Source organism: Ascidiella aspersa, chromosome 4 (assembly GCF_963924565.1).
Source record: "Ascidiella aspersa chromosome 4, kaAscAspe10.2, whole genome shotgun sequence".
NCBI lineage: Eukaryota > Metazoa > Chordata > Ascidiacea > Phlebobranchia > Ascidiidae > Ascidiella > Ascidiella aspersa.
The window spans coordinates 19779965-19800773 of NC_139450.1; the positions used below are offsets into that span (position 1 = coordinate 19779965).

The window sequence follows — 20809 nt, forward strand, 5'->3', positions numbered from 1 at the left end:
CCGTGAATGAAAAAAAGCCAGAAAAAGCCAAACGTTAATTAAATAAGTTCAAAACCCATGAAAGGCTATTAAATAATACCATAAGTTGATTTGTATAAAAATAAATAACCTCAAAGGTTCAAACTTGTGTGGTATGGCAACATGACAAACATAAATGTTCATAACATACCAACCAAAATGAAATTTTTATCTTTTGAAAAGATCAGTTATCCTACGATCTTTACGCTGAAAATGTAATATTTTCGTCAAGCTTTCTATTAAAAAATATTTGGTTGGATGAGCTCACCCTAAAGCGCGTGTTTCTAAACCTTTTTGAAATGCCTGTCAAAAGTAAAAACTCAGATTTCAGTATGAGCTATTGGCGCTGGTCTAAAATCCTTCAATTTAGCAAACACGCAATATTTAAGTTTAGGTGTCGTTTGCTTTTTGCGTGACGGTGGGCCAAATATAATAATTTGAAAACATTGCCTAAACCTACCCAAACCCGAACGCTAATCAGCAGTACACTAACCCAAATATTGTGCGTTGATTTAATATTTGTGGTAGGAATCTAGAACAGCGCCGAGCAATTATATGGGTATTGCTTTAAAAAATCTGGCAAGATAGGGCCTATACAGATCTTAAAACGAATGTTTTTAGAAGAAAAACGTATAGACCTATGCCATTTGACTAGTTTTAGCCAGCTTTTGCAAAAAAAAACCAGAAAAAAGCCAAAAAGATAACCGAATTTTCTGATGCCAACCATGTTTAAAAAGAGCCAAATTTGTATAATTTGGCGCAAAAAAGCCAATCTGGCAACCCTGCCTAGAAGCGTGTTTTTCAGTCGAACAAAAACACACGTGCTTACTTTTTTTGAAATGTAGAATTAACTGTTTAACGCAGTAAACATCACGCCACTTTTGGGGCATTGTGACGTAATATGAACGGTTAGTCGTAAACAACAATTTAACGCCCACAAAAAATAATTTTAGATACAAAAGTTAAGACACTAATTTGTGACACGAACTGGATTTGTGTGCAACCATTTAGTTAGCGCTAGTGTTAGTGATGTAATAATAATGATACTTATGTGGTAGTGATGTAATGGTTGCACTTTCTTAAGGTGATATAACATGTGCGTTAAATCATTTGGCGCGCCGTCGGAATCGAGTGCCAGGGGTTGCCTACCCCTGAAATATACTGGCTGCAGTTCTACCAAAACACAGGTAGCTAACCTCCTTTATAAGGATGTGTGCATTCTTTGCAACCAACCAGCGCAGCTCTACAAAATAATCCAGCACTAGCTAGAAAGATACGGAGTGCCAGATAATTTGACTGCAGATAGACTGAAAGCAAGTTGCTAAAGACAGCACGGACTCGTGGGGATGCCTAGGGCACAGAAATAACTGGACGCCTGGATGGAACCAACCACTTGGTAGCAGAAGAAACACTGTACCATTTGCATGACTAAATTTTACGGATGGTTCGACTTAGAAATAGAGCATGAGGTAATGGACATGGCCAAGTCCATCAAAAGCTGCAGGAGTTTTATCATTAACAGATCAAAGCCTTTCTTATTCCAAGCATTGGCTAAAGATAAAACTTCAAAAGAAATGCGAAGATACCTTGTATTTCACAACCCAGGAAAGAAGGGTAGATGTACTCTGCCTCAAAAATAACACTGACGAGATTATGCGACAGCATCATGCTAATTTTGATCATGGAAATAAGAAGACTCAGATAACAAAGACGGCACTGAAGTTGATAAGCAATGATATTGCCTTGATTGATCTAAATCCAAGGTCATACCCAACACACACAGTGACTGACATCGATGGTCAGCTGACACTTGTTCCTGCCAGCCTGCAGATGTTCTTGAGACCGATCGTCAAAACAGATGAAAGTTTGCTGTTTGGGGACAGAATTTTTCTGTCCACCTCGGTCTGGAGTTTTGCTACACCAAATGGAGCTTGCGATACAACTTGATCATAGATTTGGGTCAAAATGGATGCTCAACCAGTTCTACAGGCTGGGGTAAACTGAATCTTACACGGAGATACAAAACTACAAATACTGCTCCCTTAATAGTAGGAGTGGAGATTATTTTCCATATTATTTTGGCACTCTTGATACCATTGCGGAGAAAACTGATAAAGAGAGCAATGATGAGGTTGCGATTGATGGTGTGCTTGAAGATCAATCAGTGATGACAGCCGAGGTTCCAGTCAGTGAAAGTGAATTGTGAAGTAATCCGGTGGTCTTTATGGATGTTAGGGAAACGAACAATACAGTCTATCAGTTTATTGGAGACAATATAGATTTATACATTGTCTCTATTCAAGGAAACACTCCCTTTCTCTCAATGGGTTTCATCCAAGTCACCTCTCCGTCGCCACCTTTGCAAGATCCACAGACAACAGCAGCTTTTCCCGGGTGAAGTTGAAGGCACTCGACAAATTTAAGACCCTGAAAGGAACTGAAGTAAAGATTATTCCATTTATGAACAGGAAACAGATAGGAACGAACGCGATCACGTGTTCGCCATCGCTAAGCTTTCATCCTCCCTAACTCATGATCAGCCACTCCTCACTTCAGGTGAGACACTCACCTGGGTGGGTTATCAAAGCCAACGATCCTGAGTTTCCATAGTCCAACTGGAATGGCTGGGTAATGAAAATCCATGCTAATGATGCAAAACAGCACACACAGATCAAGTTCCTCCCAGTTATTGAAGGAGACCCTAATAACGTTAACACCATCTTCACCACTTTGGAAGAGTGCATACGGCGCGCTGGTGTCGCTATAGTCACCTTTGATCTTCCGATTTGGCTGAAGGCTGTGAATATAATAAAGCAGGCAAATCTACCCGTCATTCCAAGGTTGGATGGTATTCACCTGCTGAAATCTTATCTTGGATCAATTGGTAGCATCATGGAAGATTCTAGGCTACTAGATGTGATCCAATTGATCCATCCTGGAAGCAAGACAACCAGCCACATAATGGATGGAGGATGTTTTGACAAGGCAATCCATGCTCACCTCCGCATCGATGCAGCCATCTATCAACACATCATGAAACTTGCCTTTATGGAAAAATGTGAGCCAGAGACTCGGACGCAGCAGTTGTACGAGTGTTTGAGCAAAGGTTTGAAGAAACCTTCAAACGTCTCGCAAAAGGAGGAAGAACACATGCACTCAGGTTGGAGTACCACTACATTGTAGATATGCTCAAGGTCTTTATCAGGACCGGGCGACTTGCAGACCACAGTGGGCATCTGTCCAGCATTGTTACTAAGATACTTCACATCTTTGTCGCTACAGGCAGATGCCTCTCAGTCACTTGTCTGATGTCAACCGGCGGATGTATGAGGACGTCCAATCCACAGAGACCTTACCAAAACACAGTAAAGCGAGATGCAGATCCGTTGAACTTGTCCTAAAATGGTTTGAGGAAATGAAGTCATTCGACAATGATAGAGACAAGGAGTTGCTCGTGCTTTTCTCAGCAGGATTCACAAGCACTGATGATGACGGAGTCAATGCTGAGAGAGCAGCTAAAATGGGGATGGCGATGCAGATCAAGCTGGTTGTCAAGTCAAAGGTGAAATTCGGCACAACATGTTCCAAAATATAAATGTTAACAATCAATTAAGAATCATGAAACAACATTATTTACCCCTTCTATGTTTTTTCGAAAATTTTGATTTTTTTAATTCTCAAAATTTAACAGCTTTTTGTCTAGGTTTCCCACAAGACTTGAACTTCAACATTTTAACACGTGTTGTTAGACACCTTTTAACATACCGCGACTTGTTTAAAGAGAAGCTTAGACTTGGTTGGGAAATGATGGCATAAAAGCACTTATTCGTCTGTATCTTCTACAAAAAAAACACATTTTTATTAGAACACTCGGTGTGCGATGTTTTCTGTTTAACCAACGTGACGACAACTTCGTCAGCTTGGATATTTGGAGAGGAAAGTTATAAAATATTGTCTATTACTGGGTTAAACGCTGACCGTGATAAATTTATTTTTAACTATGCTTGGTCTGGATGTGACACTGTATCATGTAAGTAGGCTATAAATATACTAAACTAGTCATTTTCACGAAAAAATTATATGCGACTTAGCCAAATATGAGTCATTTACTACACCACTTAATTAGTGTGACGCCACCACGATGATACAATGCTATGGCTTTATACTTGTCAGATAACACAAACACTTTATAATGGCCAACTAAAATTTGTTCGAACGCCATTCCGACGCCTTACATCACACAGTATGTTCGGTAGAGAAATTCGCCCGTATATGTGACATCGCCGCCCGTATATACGACACGTCCTACAGCCGCCCGATGCGACATAAACCAATCCTGATGCAATACAACACTACATAATGAACTATTTTCAGCTCTTTAGCAATCCAGTCTTTTTACATGACAAAGTTTTTTTTTATGGCGGTAAAAAGTATTAACAATAAACCAATCCACCATAATTAATTTCTAAATGAGTCCATTTTATACATACAATATTGGATTAGGTCTCGTTTAAACGCAAATCCCACTGTGTAAAACGTGATGTTTTACGAGTCAAGGTCCCCCCAAAGAGAATGCGATGGGGAATTAGGCCTTTTAGAATAGCAACTCCACTTTGCTTTTATTTAATAAAGGAGGTCCCCTCAGACTGACCATGTTGCTAGCGAATGTATTTTCCAATAGGTAATATTAAACCTTCAGTCCGATGTCGAACCGTGTGAAATTGCTACGAGTGGGCAAAAAATCAAGTTTAACACCACATTCCCAGTCTGGTGCTTGTGGTGTGTGGAGCGAAAAATGGCAAGCAGAGCAAGTTACGCTCAGGCAGTGAGTAAAAATGCGGCCAGCTTTAAGAGGCCGAATTGCCTTAGTATGAGGACGATTAGCCAAATGAAGAGAAACGAAAAACGGAATCTTATCAAAAGTGTCGAATTTGCGCTGAATAAACTAGTTGGACTTGCAGCAGTTTGAGGCCAAAACGTCCACATAACTTGCACCAATAGACAAAATGTTTTGAAACTTTACACGAAAGCTCTGCACAGCAGAATCAGTAAAATTTGTTAAACTTTGCAAAAATGACAAAATTAACATCGCAGTGGGCTGGGTGTCTATCCCTTTTTCAGTGAACTCTTCGAAGTGGAAAAATCTGCGAAAAATAGAAAGGTTCAAAAAGTGACACATGAAGGACAGGGTTAGGTTGATAACCGGAATTAGAATCTTGACTATTAATTCAGACACCGTCGAAGAAAATCCTTTATTAAGTTATATCAAGATGGTGGACTTCAAATTGTACGTGAACTATCATGGTCAAGTGTTCACATGCAAGAATTGCGCAAAAAGGTCACAAATAAGCAAACTGCCCTAAACGCCAAAAATATTTTCCTCGGCTGGTAAAACGACAAGAAGAGAACAAAGCACCAGACAGACAAAAGTAAAACAAAGCACCAGACAGACAAATGATAATGCAGTTGCACCGAATCTAGCGCTGGCGTCAACACGGCTCATAACCATCCACACTCTATAACCGCCGTGAGCAGCATTATAATTTATAAACGATTAAGAACTCTCCGGATCACAATTATAATGGCCACGCCAACATTAAGTAACGCACGCCGAAGTTGACCAACAACTGGTGAATTAAAACGCTGGAACAAAGCCCGGACGATCTCCCTAATAGTTGTGCGACCAAAATATCGCTGTCATGCCCTGGCTGCTAAACTTTGGTTTCGGCTCAGTCCAAAACCTTCGTTCGCTGGAGTTGTTCCAACAAATATGCCGTAGCAATGAAGTGCTGCAGGAAGAGTTATTTCTGGTCGAAGAGAGTACAGAAACATGCCAATCACCTTCATGCGAAGGGACATTGAAGCGTATGCCGTGCTGCGAGGAGCTACAGCCAAATACAAGATGAATGAAGATGTGTTTGAGTGCATACAGTGCCAGAGGTATGTGTAAAGCGTGTAGTATTAGTACTCATTGTTAGTAGCCTATAAGATAGTCAACTGCAGTTGCGGGAAAAAATCATTCCTGTCTTATGGGTCACAATAAGGCGTTTAGATGTGATTGTGGCATGGAGTACGAGTGGGACGTTGATATTAGTGTTAAACGCGTTTAAATACTATTTTTATGTCTTTAAATTTGTTTCAAACAACGTTCGAGGTTTGAACATTGCGATGGAAATAAAATCAATTTTTAATTTTTTACGTCGTAAAAAGTGTCCGTTGCGTTTTCCAGGAAACCCACAGTAGTGCCAAGCACGAAAAGTTATGGGGTATGGAGTGGGGAGGGTTTAGGGCACACGGCAACTCAATACACACACAAAATTTAACTTCAGTAGCCTACCTATAGGTCCTAGACCTAGGATATTAAAACGTACATACGATTTTATATCAGTAGAAAATTATATACAAATTAATATTATTCCGTAACCTTCATGAGTAATACATATTTCCCTTATAAACGCATTTTGAAATTCCAGAGGGGCAAGAAGGTTCGCCCATGCGCACAGGTATTTTTAGATTGTTTTTGCGTTACTTTCTACGTACAATATTGAAAAAGCACCCATGGTAGTGCCAGAGCATATCAAACCATAATAGGCACTTACCGAGGCACAGAGATAAAGTACCCGAATTAATGTTCATTATTTTTTTAAATAAAATAAGACAATAAAAAAAACAAACAAATAGTTACTGTTATCTATAAATTTATTTTAAACTCGCTCTTAACGCCTTCAAGGATGACTATAGTCTCAATTTTGGAAAACTATTAAAGGGATTAAAAGGGATACTTTAAGGCTTAAAGTAAAGAACTACTAAAAGGCCCACTACGTAAAACCACACAGTGGCGGATTCAGGAGGATATTTGGTTTTAAGGTGAAATATTCTACGGCGCTGATTGACCAAAACACTGCCATGCTATAAAACATTGTATAAAAAGGAATATACGCGCGAAGCGCAAAAAATTTGCGTTTACATAGAGTTAAAGTTAAATGAAATCTAAAGGCAACAAATATAGTTTTACAGGCTCACAAGACCACATTTGGCACGTGCTGGGTCTTTCCACTCTTAGCCAATTTAAAACATTATAGGCCACACCAATTGTTAAAATAAAGTGCAATGAATGTACGGCTATCATGCGGCCAACAACTACAGTAGATGATAACACCAAGCTATTCAAAAATAACTCGCGGTTCACAGTTGGCCTACCACTGTGTTAGTCACTACGACAAAAAAAATTGATCTCACACTTACGTTGAACCAAAAATGCTGTTGCACAACATGTTTTATCGTTCGTTGTGTGTTGTTTTCGCCTTATATTCACTATTGCGTTGTCACTCACTTAACTTTTCTTGCCTTTCCACTTATGCTCCTCACCTTTCACGCTTAATTTCTTATCTTATCACTTTTCCGTTTGCACCTAATAATTAGTTACGTTTTTGACACACACCAATTTTTCTCTCGTTGTGTTTAGCGTAGTGGAAAACGAATGGTGGCAGTCAGGCTGGGCAAGGCTGGGATAACCACCCGTTTAGATCGTCGTCATTTGCGCCCTATTTTAATCTCTGGTCGCTTGATATTACGCGCTTCCATTGTTTTATGTTTTATATGTTAGTTCGCCTCTGTCGTCCTATATAATATACAATACAGATAAGTCTCGTGTAGTGCTCAGGCATCCGACAGGCCGTGAAGTAGGGAGTCCTGAAATAGTTTAACGTAACAATGCCACCTTAAGAGCGATTTTCTCAGCTGTGGAAACTTATTTAGATCGAGATTCGCGGTAAAAAACTACTTTGCTGCGCAGAGAGAAATTTGTTTCGTAAAGGCCAAAAACCAAAGCACACCGCGGGCCACATATTTTGGTTCCGCGGGACGCAAGTTGCACGCCCCTGGTTTAAACAGTATTCTATGGTTCAAGTCTCTTTGGAAACGACCTTGTTTTCATTGTCATGCATTCAACCGTGTCCAGGCCTAAGCAAAGTAAAATAATTATGATATATGCGACGTGACGTCTGAGTTTCATCTGATTGGGCAAACCAATGATACTATTAGTATCATTGATACTATTATTATCATTGGATAATTAAAGCATAAATCTCGAGACACACATAGAATAGTAACTCTGCTTTTAATGTATTGTTACCATATTAATTTCTGCACCTTAATAAGAAAAACTCACTTTTAGTTACACTAGCGCTTTTGGTGACCATTGTTGTAAACATTCCATTTCTAAAAGAAAAACCAACTGTAGTTCAAAATTAACAGGTAGCTTGACTGAGCGGTTAACGTTTGCATGTAATCGCCTTGTAAAAAACAGCCATAAATGTTGCTGTGTTTTCCATGCTATGTAAAACGCTTACCGTTTTTAGGCAAATAAAAGGATATACGCACAACCTAAGTTTTCGTGGTATTAGATGTTGTTTAGCGTTTGGGGTTGCTAGGTAAGTAAAGCAACCTCAGCGAATTTGGAGCGAGATTTTCATGGGATATAGTTTAGTGGAAAGAATGCATATGCCGTCCTGAATTGCGCAGTTTTGATTAATAGATCACTTAAGGTTGACTTGGCCGGTCTATATTTCACACATTGTGGCTGCCAAGATTTATGCACAAATTTGTTTATTAAAATAAACGCATATAAACGCTAAAATTCTGGGAATGTTATACCAAAATCAAAAACTATCTCTTAACTTTGTTGTTAGCACATAAAATCTGAAAATACTAAATCATCACAAAGCATAGTGCTTAGTTTTTCGGATTTACAGGTGGTAACGCCCAGATTGGAAACTTTGGATATTGCGCGGGGGAGATGCTTTGCAGCTGAAAAAATGCGCGGCTGAAAATAAAATTTCGACTTGAACTTGCGCGGCTGAAAATAAACCATCAGGCTACCGAAAGTTGTAAATTGCGAATTTATATTAAACTTACAGCGTTCATAGAATACTTGAATCACTGCGCAATTTTTGGTTGTTGTGCGGGCGCAGTGCGCAGGTAAATATTTAAAAAGTTGGATAGTATAGCATTTAATATGCAATAGTACTCGAAATTGCCTAATTTGACGTCGACCTTTGTCCGGGATAAATCCCCCGCGCAGGCCAAACTTTCCAACCTGGGGTAACGCTGGCCATACTCCCTACACTAGGGACTTTTTCAGAAATCTCTAAATGGGTGTCTTAAAGTTTGGGGCTCTTTCACTATCGTACGTAAAAATTAATAAAAAAATTGTTTTCTTTAAATGCCGCATACCACAACACATATTGTTTGGGTTAGGGTGTGAGTTAGCGTTTGGGTGAGGGTGGGTCAAGTCATTATTCATAATAAACATAATATTACTTGACCCACCCTCACCCAAACGCTAACCCGCACTCTAACCCAAACAATATGCGTTGTGGTATGCGGTATTATTATTATTATTTTTTTGCATAACTTTTCACGTACAATAGTGAAAGAGCGCCTAAAGTTTTAACTGAAGGATTTGACAATTTTCTCCGAGTTTAAACATGTCATATTAATTTCCAAGAAAAGGGCCCCTTAGATGGTCATTTACACTTCTGGTAGGTGCCAGTTAACATACCAAAATAGAAACGAAGGTTAAGTAAATCGTATAGTAGAAAAGACTTGATAAGACAAATTTAAAGACCGCATTTAACAACATTTTAATAATATCAAATCCTGTAAAAAACTTTTCTTTCCCTTGCACTTCGAGATTTGAAGGCTTTGTGTGATTCCACAATAAACTGTTAGTTGTATGCTGTAGTCAAAATAGTCATTGTGGTAGATGAGAATCACAACCAAGATTTCTTAAAATGACAATCTTACTCTAGAAAAAGGTATGTTGCTGGAGTATTTTCAGTTCATCCAATTCCTAAAGTTGTTGATTATAAACATAATTATGTTTTTATAAAGCAAATAATAATGAATTGTCTCTTTCTGTTTATATTTTATTACCAAATGTTTTAGTGGTGTTTTATGTATCATTATGTGAAGGTCACATAGCAATGCTATAAAGTGCAATTTAAACCTTAATATATTAATCTTATGATGAAAAGCTTCACTGAACCTGATCATACCTGTCAGGGGCTACCATTAACACTACTGGCATGCAATGTTCCTGATGTTGTATTTGTATCAGAGATGGAGCAAAAACAGTTTCAAGACATGTTTTCCAGGATTGGTGTTGCTGAATTTATATACCTTCCAAGTTTTCATAGAGTAAGAATCAAATATGAAACACCAGAGCAAGCAACCGAAGCAAGAATATCTTTGGATAAAATGATAATAAAAGGAGAAACAATTAATATATTTTTTGGCCATGCTCAATCAGGTATAGTGTCCAACCCAAGTCTTATACCACCAATTGAAGAGAAGACATTCCTTATTTCACCCCCTGCCTCACCACCTGTTGGGTGGACTCAAGTTGTGGAAGATCAGCCTGTGTTCAACTTTGAATTGATTTCTGCATTAGTTGAACTTTCTCCGGGTCAAAGCCATGAACTGCACAAAGGCACATCCTCAACTCCAAGTGTTGTAGTACACATTTGTGAAGACAGTGTTGACTCTTTTGGAAGAAAAATAGCACAAAATCGCATTCAACAAACACGAAGACCTGGGACTTAGTTGTGTCTTTCTTTTGCCTAACACCAGTGGTTTTCAAGTTGCAACCCTTTTGGCATATGGAACCCTATAGAAAAGACAAAAAAGGTTATGATAGCCTTACTAGCCTTTTCAATGAGTGATTAAGTACAATAAATTGTGCACAATGTTAAACATTTGTTCTTACTTTAATTGTATCAAGATACATTTACAATAAAGCAAAAATTAAAAGCTTGAAATTAGAAATATTTTCTCATCATAAAAGAATGGCGCTAGTGTTTGAAATGTATGCTAATATATTGCTTAGTACTGGACTTTATCGCAAAACGGAAGCAGTGTTATATTCTGCAATAAGGAGGCTAGCATGTCAGGTCGTATTTAAGTTTTATGACTTTGTTTGGTAAATTGGATTTGTGTTGTTAACCTAATACTGCCGAATGCTGTCTTATTGAGAAAATAATAGAATATTTAAAAATATTTTTGTTTTTTAGAGATGGTACATGTTAACATGTGTTTGGCTTTGATATTTATTTATGTCATTTTTAGATAATATTCTATAGCAGGGGTCGGCAAATTTTTTTTAGTCGCGGGCCAAAACCAAACACAGAAAGGTCTCTGCGGCCGCGGGCCGCACAACATATGTTAACTGAGATTTTGTATTATTATAATCTAAGAACCACTGTGAATCAGGAGGGATTTGGATTTTATTGCGCTTTAAAAACGTGTTTTATTATATGAACGTAGGCAGTAAAGTGTTTGTCAGAGCGTTTGCTTAGTTTAAAATTCGAGTCCATGCGTCGTCATCCATACTACTAATGAACAGTGTAATACAACTACCTTGAAGAAATGCGATAATTAATAGTTAATCTAGTTAACAAAAATGATAATTTGTTAGTATACTGGCATTTCTTTTAAATTTCTTGCAAGATTTTATTACTTTTTGAAAAAAAAAAAATTGTTAAAAAATATATGTCCAATATTTTTGAGTACGTTTTCCGATTGGCGCGATGCACTTGTCAGCCTTCCACGGCGCAGTGGTAAAGAAGCACTGATTTAGTTCAAAAACAGCATCAAAACGTCAAACCGGACATAGAAAGATCATTCGTGCGAAGCGCAAATTTTTTTGCATTCATGTAGTTAAAATAGTCAAAAAGTATTTGAAATGGACTCATATCTAGTTTTTTAAAGAGGCGGCGGGCCGGATGAATTACATTGGCGGGCTGTCTTTATCCAGCCCGCGGGCCGTAGGTTGCCAGCCCCTGTTCTATAGGGTGGTGAATAGACTTTTTTAGATTTAACATAGAATTCAATATAATGGGACAATAATGCAAACTAACCAAAGCAAGGCATATTTCCTGTGATAAATCTTGTTTTCAACATTTTTTGTATTTTGTTTATACTACGTTAAAAAGCGTTTTTCACATCCCAGTTATTCCAATGCTTAGATTATGATATATTGAAAACACTTTAATCTCCCAAATCTTTCTATATTGCAAAAGCAAGATTCTGTCATAGATCATGCTGACCTTGCAGTAAACATGCTATAGGGTTAATAAAGTCAAGAGTATATAAGAGAATAATCAACGAATAGTGATATAACACTCGAATAATTACCAAAGCAATATTGATTGAATTATTTAAGTATTTTTTTTAAATAGTAAAACTTCTTATTGCATTGCATTTTTACCCAGCTTTCTGCCATTCTGTTCAACTTCACAGTACTGCTAGGTTTGCATATCAAAACTGTCCAAGCAATACTTACGCATCACTGGTTGTAGTTACTTTGTATATTTTACTGCATATCAGATCACTTAACTTTATATCTAGGGCTTTAGGGTCATTCCATCCTTAATTTAAAGTTTTCAGAAATTTGTCCACCCATGTTTTCAGATTTTCTTTAAATTTTAGGTAATTGAAGATCTTAATAAAAAAATAAGAATGCAAAAAATTTGAGCGTTCTGTGATAAGCGGTTTCAAAGATATGACATTTTGAAATATTTTACCACTAGGTGGAAATGAGTATTTTTTGGTTCCGCTTGAGCGCTTTTAGCTCTGTTGGGGCTTAATTTTGCAGTAGAAGCCTGCAGTAAAATGCTATTCCACCATTTATGAGGATGCTTATTTCAAACATGATAATAAAAACAATATGTGGTAAATTCTTCTACATGTAATTTAGATTTAAAGTTTTCTGACTTCCGAAGACTTTTCCGAAGCTCTCTGCAATTTTTTTTCAATTTTTATGCTGGAAAAATAATCTTGAGACATCATAGTATTTGGAATTTTTAAAGTGATTCTTGGTTATTTGCAATTAGTAGTTGGTTATTAAGTTTTAAATTCATGCAAATTGTAGAACAAATTAAATTAGCCGATTGCGAAACATAATAATTAGACACTTCAAAAAATTGAAGAGTTTTTTCAAAATGCCAGGAGTGCGGCTTTAATGTCAAAATGGAAAGTTTTTCGTCACAATTAGCAGTTACTATTTTTTCTTTAAGCTCGTTCATTAAAATATCCAAATCATTTGCTTTAATTGCATTTTCCTCTTGTTGTTTTTTTGACTGTGAAGTTGATACTTGTTCTTCATCTTCTGTTGGTATTGCAAGTGATAAATTTTCTTGGAAGTTCCCGAAGTTCCAGACTACATTAGATACCGTGTTTTGAACATAAGATAGGCGTTGGCGTTTTTTGAGGGAATGTAGTTTAACTGGTGATTTTCCCAATAGCTTTAGTACTTCATTTGACCTTTTTAATAAATTAGATTGGTAAAAGAGTACTTGAATCTGATGACTTACCAGAAGGATCTTTTTCAACCTGCATATTTTTGAACAACAAGCCCCAGCAATTTCAAAACAATTTGTCTCCTGGTATGCTGTTAATTTCCTGTGATTTAAGGTAGAGTGCCATAGCCAAACTGATGATTCGGCTACCTGAAGGCTTTTTTTCTTATGTCTTCCATACACATCAGTGCACTTCATCTTTCTAGATAAAAAGTAGTCCCCTAACTGCTTTTTGTGGTGGTTGCAAATTTTGCTATCTCTTCCACAAATTTCTGTGCAAAGTCCAGCTCGCCATAAATAAAAAATTCTTTCCTCATCGCTTATTGTATTGAAATTAGTCATGCCTTGTTTACTAATTCTTGAGTTGCTGTCGCACTCTTTTACTGCCCCTTTTAAAATGCCTATAGTACACGGTTCCATAATTTACAAATCTGTGTAGTTATAAAGCTCAAAAACAAATACTAGCAAGGCTAAATGTACACTTAGAGATCACACAAATTTACTAAATCCTGAAAAAGGCACTGAGAAATTAAATACACTATTGAGCTGTAGGCTAAAAACTACCCGGAGCTCTTAAGATCTTAACATTGGCTGATCATAGAAGTTATAACTCTGATCTAACTGACTGTACGGGCTGACCTATGGCAAGTGTTTATAATATTCTGTGTGTTGCAAAACAATGTGTCAAGATGATGTCACAATGTAAATTGAAATCAAACAGTAAGCATTAAAGTACAGAAAACAATGAAAATCATGCTTTAAATGCTTTATGAAATTCAGCATGAGAACTCTCATTGCAATACTTCTAGAGGGGACTGCTTTAAAGTTTAAGTAAAATCAAAAGGTCATATTTTATGACCTAAAACGGAGAATATGACCTTAAACCTTCTTACATGAAGCTCATAACAATATTTTTTTGATTTTACACCAAAAAAGTATAACTTTTACTGCCTCTAGTTATCAGTTATAACTTTTTAGTATTTTAAATTTTTTATAACTAACACAAATTTAAAACATAAAAAACAATTACTAATTGCAAATAACCAAGAATCACTTTAAAAATTCCAAATACTATGATGTCTCAAGATTATTTTTCCAGCATAAAAATTGAAAAAAAATTGCAGAGAGCTTCGGAAAAGTCTTCGGAAGTCAGAAAACTTTAAATGTAAATTACATGTAGAAGAATTCATCACATATAGTTTTAATCATCATTTTTTAAATTAGCAACCCTATAAATGGTGGAATAGCATTTTACTGCAGGCTTCTACTGCAAAATTAAGCCACAACAGAGCAAAAAGCACTCAAGCGGAACCAAAAAATACCCATTTCCACCTAGTGGTAAAATATTTTAAACTGTCATATCTTCGAAACCGCTTATCACAGAACGCTCAAATTTTTTGCATTCTTATTTTTTGAAAGAGATCTTTAATTGTACTAAGTTTAAAGAAAATCTAAGAACATGGGTTCCGGGCCTTTAAATTAAGGATGGAATGACCCTTTAGAGCTACACTAGGTACTCAGTTACGTTGGTTTATTTGATTGGAAGATTGCCTGTTAAGGCTGTCATCCTTGTTTATTTCTGACATTGTTTTAAGAGTGGTAGATATTTTTGCCTTGCACTGTTCAGTACCCCTTAGCATTGTCTGAATAATAAGTATGCCACCCGATCCGTCAGAAATTAGTGCAGTTCTAAGCAAAAAGGTCTACGACAATTAGTGCATCTAAAGGATCAAAAAGTCTGACTTTTAGACTTTGAGGTCTTGGACAGCGCACTAATTTGACTTAACTAATCATTATAAGAAGATTAAGTTTAATAATACTTGACGGACCCTAACCCAAACGCTAACCAGCACCCTAACCCAAATAATGTGCATTTATTTTATAATTACATGAAAGCTTTAGGTTTAAACCCTGGCCAGAAATTTTCTTTAGCCCACCGAGTTTGGGCTTTTTCCCCAGCATTTATATAATTATTACATTATGCACATTATTTGGGTTAGGCCAATATTAATCTAGTCAAATCCATAAATGCATTTTTAAAAATTATCAATATTAGCCATTTAGCCGGATAAACGCTGGATATTTCTTTTAGTGTTATGTCAAGTGTATTCTTTATAAACGGCAATGTATATATATATATATATAATATTTTCTTATATTTGTTGAAAATATCATTTCCAAGTCAATGTTTATACCATAGCTTTGACTTTTTTAATCCAAATATGGTGATATTTAAGATTTTTCTGCTGTTCTTGTCATATTTTGTTTTTAGATTTAGTTTTGGAAATTATACAAGTATTTTAGTGGTTATGGCATCTGATGATTTGGAAACTCTATCTACTGTTAACTATTACATGGTGGAAGGCTACTATCGCCATGTTCAAATGATTGCTATTGATTCTACTCGAAAGTTTGGGCCTGATCCTGTGTTACAATTTTATAAAAGTATAAGCATGCTGGCTGATGGTAAGCTATGGCTTGAAAAATTGTTACTGTTTTTTTAACATTTGGATGTTCTTAATGATTTAATATGTGTTAATGTATTGTTTTTTGTAAATTTTCTTTTTGCGTCTACAACATGTTCGGAGATATTTTCACTGGTCAACAAATTTTGAGCAAAGAATGTTATTTTAAAAGTATCCTATATAGCACTGCAGCAGAAAAGATCTAAATAAATAAATATTTAGTAATGCCAGATTTTATTCAGTATTATTGTTACCTGTCCTGATCAAAAGATTTAATTGAGCCATATTTTTATTGACTATTATTCTGTCTTTATATCAAGAAAGTGCACCAGCAAACATAATCTGTGACATAATATTTGGTGGATCAAAGACAAGAAACAAAGTAGCTCTTCGTGTAGAAATTTTTGTACCAATTGTACTTCAAAGACTAAACACGTACACTGTACAGCTTGTTCACGTGATAAAAATGAACACTCTTCATGCCTTTTGCTGTTCTCATGTTAGGAGAGCATCACAATCATAAGTGCTTTTGAAAAGTTAAATTGCATATGCCCACTTCAGCAGGGATGATTCCCCGATGCCTGTTCTGCTTCATCTGATGAAAGTTTAGAATTGGCCCTGAATAACCTATGTGTAGGAGTTTAACCGAGTGAGGTGCATAACAACCAACAAAAGTTTAAAGCCAATTCTGTTTTCCTAAAAGGCTTAAAAACAACCTTATTAAATATGTGTCTCTTTTCATAAAAATGAGAACTGTTTGAATTAGGAATAAAATAAAACAACTTGTTGGAGAATGGTGTAGTAAAAAGACACTACAATAAAATCCCAGTTAAGTTGGCATCTCACTTAAATTCGAAAAAATTATCAAAAATCTAGATTCAACTTTTACAGCAATCTATTGAATATTTTTGCAATTAATCAAACAATATCAATGAAAGTTATTTAATAATGTTATCAAATTACAAGTTACACAAGGAACATTGCAGTGCTAAAATTTCTGATTTAAACCTATGTGCTATTGTCAATAGATGCATCTTTATACTTGTCTTTTGCATCAAGCTTCCAAAACCACCTGTTTAATTTTAGCTAAGAGCGTTCTTACGAACTTTTCAGTCAGTTAAAATCATCTTCTGCTTAAGTTTGTATAACAGGTCACTCTAAACCAGTGGTTCTCAAACTTTTTTAGAAAAATTGCGCAACGGTCGCTCAGCAACTTTTTAAATTGCTCATGGTCCCTTAAAAATATACACAAAATAACATTTGTTTTTATGGTATCAAAGGGATGGGTGTACTTGCTTCTAGCAGCTCGGCTATGTTAACCTCTAACGAATCATTTTTTTCTGTGAAGCAATAACGAACAGTTTTAAAACCGTGACCGTACAGCTCACGTTGACAGCGCAGCAAACTGTAAAAACGTAACTCTTATTAGCACAATGCAATACTATGACGTCACAATGGACAATTCAACTTAAAGTGTACAATAACGTGAATGAACAACTAATCAGCTTGCTTTGGAAAAGTAAGTTGCCTGAAGTTTTTTTGCACAAGAGGTTTTCTTCTTCAGAAGCGTCGGGTTGTAGATTTTTTGTTTGGTGCTTCGCGGTCCCAGACAATTGTCTTGCGGACCCCAGTTTGAGAACCACTGCTCTAAACAGAGGCCCTGGTACCTAGGGACATAAAACACTCCTATTGTGGCAACCTGTATGTACTATTTCAATTATTAGCCAGTTCAACTTCTAAGTTATGGTTTTTATTATGAACTCAGAGGTTCTCAAGCCAATAAAGCCTATACAATTTTATACCTAACCCAAAACCCCACCTCTAACTTTGTTACTATCTCTCCTAATAATTTCAACCTTAACCCAATTTCTAACCACTCCCATTACCAATCCATAACTCCAAACAGGGGCAATCCATCCGATGCGTTATTGACTGGCCTATAAGAGAATCGTAACTGTCAGACATTGAAAATGTTACCGTATACCCCGTTAACTTTTTCTCTAGCTTCAGGAATAAGAAAGTGCAGTTCTAAAAGGTTAGCATTTCTCTGCAAAAATTTAAGATGAGCAAAACAACAAGGAATCTTTGTTGGTGAACAAATGAAAAGTGCCAAATAAAGAATGCACATTTTTAAAATGTTGCAATTGTGTGCTTGGCTATATCTCAACAATGCAAAATAGCACTATTTTCCGATAGGAGTTAATGGTTGGACAGGGTTAATATAGATGAGTTAGTGCATGACAGAACTTCATTTGGAAAACCTTTTTGCAGTGGGTGAGGAACAAGACAAACCTTTTCACATACACATTTAAGCTATGGTACCCAGTCACCAAATCTTTTTAAATAAATAAATAATTGAACACACCTGGTAAATGTTGTTTGGTTATACCCCAGTCATGTGCAGAAAAAAACACATGGTAGACATATGTAAGAACCATGTATAATAGCTGTGTATTGTTTCAAATGCATTTTTCTAAAATCACCATTTTAAAGATATTTTGAAAACTGATCTGTGAGAGAAAAACTAAAGACATATTCAAAATCATTGGGAGAAAAACATCAAAAATCTCACATTCTCGTTTCAAAAGCTCACATTCTCGTTTAAAAAATAAAATAAAATTTTGTTGACTAGTGTTTTTAGATAAAGTCTTAACCTTGGTGAAAAGTTACATTAAAGTAATTTTTTAAATGACAATGATTTTTTTAATTAGGTCAGGTTCAAGAAAGTATACGTGACTTGGAAATTATCAAAGATAAGCAAAACGTGACCCTTGCTGCTCATATTGCACTGTTGTCAGCCGTCAACAAGTCTCATAATGCAGGTATTTCTTAATAGAAAGTAGTGTATACGTAAATTACAAAGAACAAATGGTGTGTAGCCATGTATTGCCCCATCATGTTTTTTTTTTTCGTTTGATCAACTACTTTGCGATAATCTTTGCCTAATCATTAAGTGTCAATCAAATGTAATTAGATCAAAATGGAATTAAAGTTTTGGAAAACAAGATAAGAGAGTTAAAGCAAAATGCCACGGAATCTGAATTATTATTTGCTGTTATTGCCACTTGGTTTGTTGGAGGTGGAAAAGGTCCAAAAGAATATACTGATCGATTAATAAAACAGTATCCAGATTGCAAGAAGGTATGTATGTGTTTATGATAGATATGTACACAAATTTAGTCTTTATAAATTTTAGTAGGTGAGTAACTCTAAATTTTTCTAGCTTCGCGAAAACCTCCTGCCTCCTCAATATATTCAGCCCCCTTTTATTTTCACATTGGCACACAAGTTCGGCAGAAAACAACGAATTTCCTACTGATATTTGCTTTATGATATAAATAGAAAAATGGCTAAACCGCCAAACAAAATCCTGGATCTGCTCCTCACCAGAAAAGGCTTGGGTCATTAGATTTACCCAGTGTAATATTTTTCTGTATTTAGGGTCGCCTTGAAAAAAGTTATTTTTTGTAAAAAAGCTTGTTTTACCATTTGTTTTTGTCAATTAAAAATCGTTAAGACTTTACGACTTTAATTTAGATTGAAAAATTAATTATCAATTAACGAAAAATAAAAGAAACATAAGCTGTGCCTAACTCGACTTTTTTAAAGAAAAAGAAAGAAGGCTTAACTTAGCATTGTCAATTGTTGAATACAAACTTGCTAATCCTGCAACCTAAACGAATAACGAAATTTGAAAGAGAAAAAATGCCTTGTATTTACGGTCAACCCTTGTGCAAACAAGACAAAAGAGGCGCTTTGCAATTGTTTTAGGTTTCACATTAGCTTAAGACGCATAGCCCAATTACATTTTTAACATTTCCGCTTTGGACAGTTTGTTGAACCCTGACAGAAACAAACAAAAAAACAATAAAATCACTTACAAAACGGGGAGTTTAACCCTCTCCACTGGTTACGCCACTGAGCTGTAGCCTCTAAATAGTTTCAATATATCGCCCGTGTAAAAGCAGCATTTATTCAACTGGCATGGTATCTGCATGAACCATCAGGTCACATGGTAACATGTTTTTCTTTATCATAATACTAAAATCGTCTTTTAATGTTTGTCTGGAATAAACCTTTCTATTTATATTATTTTGGAGCAATTGAATCAGCAATATGGCTTGGGAAACATCTCTTTGCCTTGCTCTGTTAGTTTCTTGCAACTTTGCTTCACCTATTGGACAGTAATTGATGCCCTTTACCTATATAAAATACAAAATTCATATTCAAAAGATTTTTTTAAGTAGTCTTTAAGTTAGCCCTGTGATGCTTACTATGTAAACTTAAAAGTTCATTTTTACCCCTTTAATTCGAATTAAAGTAAATAATGTAAGTTGTAATTCCTCTTACTTCTCAAAGGAACTGTGGCATCATTTGTGCACTTAACTTAAACTTTAAATTGTTCATTGTTATGAATTACAACACAAAACTGTTTATTATTGTTTTCCAAATATAAATATGGCAGTAGCTAATACTAACATTCTTTTTTGCAGGGGTATATACTAAAAGCATGGACTGATTTTATTTTTGAGAGAGAACTTGCATCAAAAAAAGCTGGGAAGCTTTTTGATCATGGTTTGCTTGACAATCACGATCCTTTTGGGATTATTGGCAAGGCAAGGTAAATTTATTATCATTTTGTACTTATTTTCCTTTATTTAAAATGAGACATGAGCAGTGGCCTATCTAGGGAGGGGGTGATGGTGATTTCAGGTAATTGGTCACCCACCTTAAGTTAATGCGAAATGAAAATCAAATGCAAAACGCTGTCTTTCTTTTAATTGCATGTGAGTTGACCGTAGATGCAGGATGTTTTTTCTCTTTAGCCTTTCTTTATTCGTTCAGGTTGGCTGATCACCAGGTGTGTATAGCTTCCTCCCCTTTTTCTTGCTAAAAACATCGAGTTAGGTGAGTTAACGTTCCTGACTAACGCAGGGGTGGGTAACCTAGGACCCACAGGCAAGATCC

The 20809-nt window shown here is 36.0% G+C and overlaps 2 protein-coding genes across 2 annotated transcripts in view; both read left to right on the forward strand.

Moving 5' to 3' along the window:
- The first annotated feature begins 9972 nt into the window (after positions 1-9972).
- LOC146148590 (calcipressin-3-like) lies at positions 9973-12428 on the forward strand. Its single transcript, XM_083387066.1, has one exon. It carries the CDS (start codon positions 10045-10047, stop codon positions 10621-10623), a length of 579 nt encoding a protein of 192 aa, XP_083243192.1. The 5' UTR covers positions 9973-10044; the 3' UTR covers positions 10624-12428.
- A 2450-nt stretch (positions 12429-14878) lies between these two features.
- Positions 14879-20809, forward strand: part of LOC146148591 (tetratricopeptide repeat protein 21B-like) — a 57842-nt gene continuing 51911 nt past the window's right edge. The window contains exons 1-4 of the mRNA XM_083388465.1: positions 14879-15842; positions 18553-18663; positions 18816-18982; positions 20335-20462. Of these exons, the coding sequence (XP_083244591.1) occupies positions 15473-15842; positions 18553-18663; positions 18816-18982; positions 20335-20462 (776 nt within the window). The 5' untranslated portion in view covers positions 14879-15472. The remainder of the gene's footprint in view (positions 15843-18552; positions 18664-18815; positions 18983-20334; positions 20463-20809) is intronic.

Excerpts from the sequence above, each read along its gene's own strand:
- LOC146148590 (XM_083387066.1), top strand. The coding sequence starts at position 10,045 with ATGATGAAAAGCTTCACTGAACCTGATCATACCTGTCAGGGGCTACCA.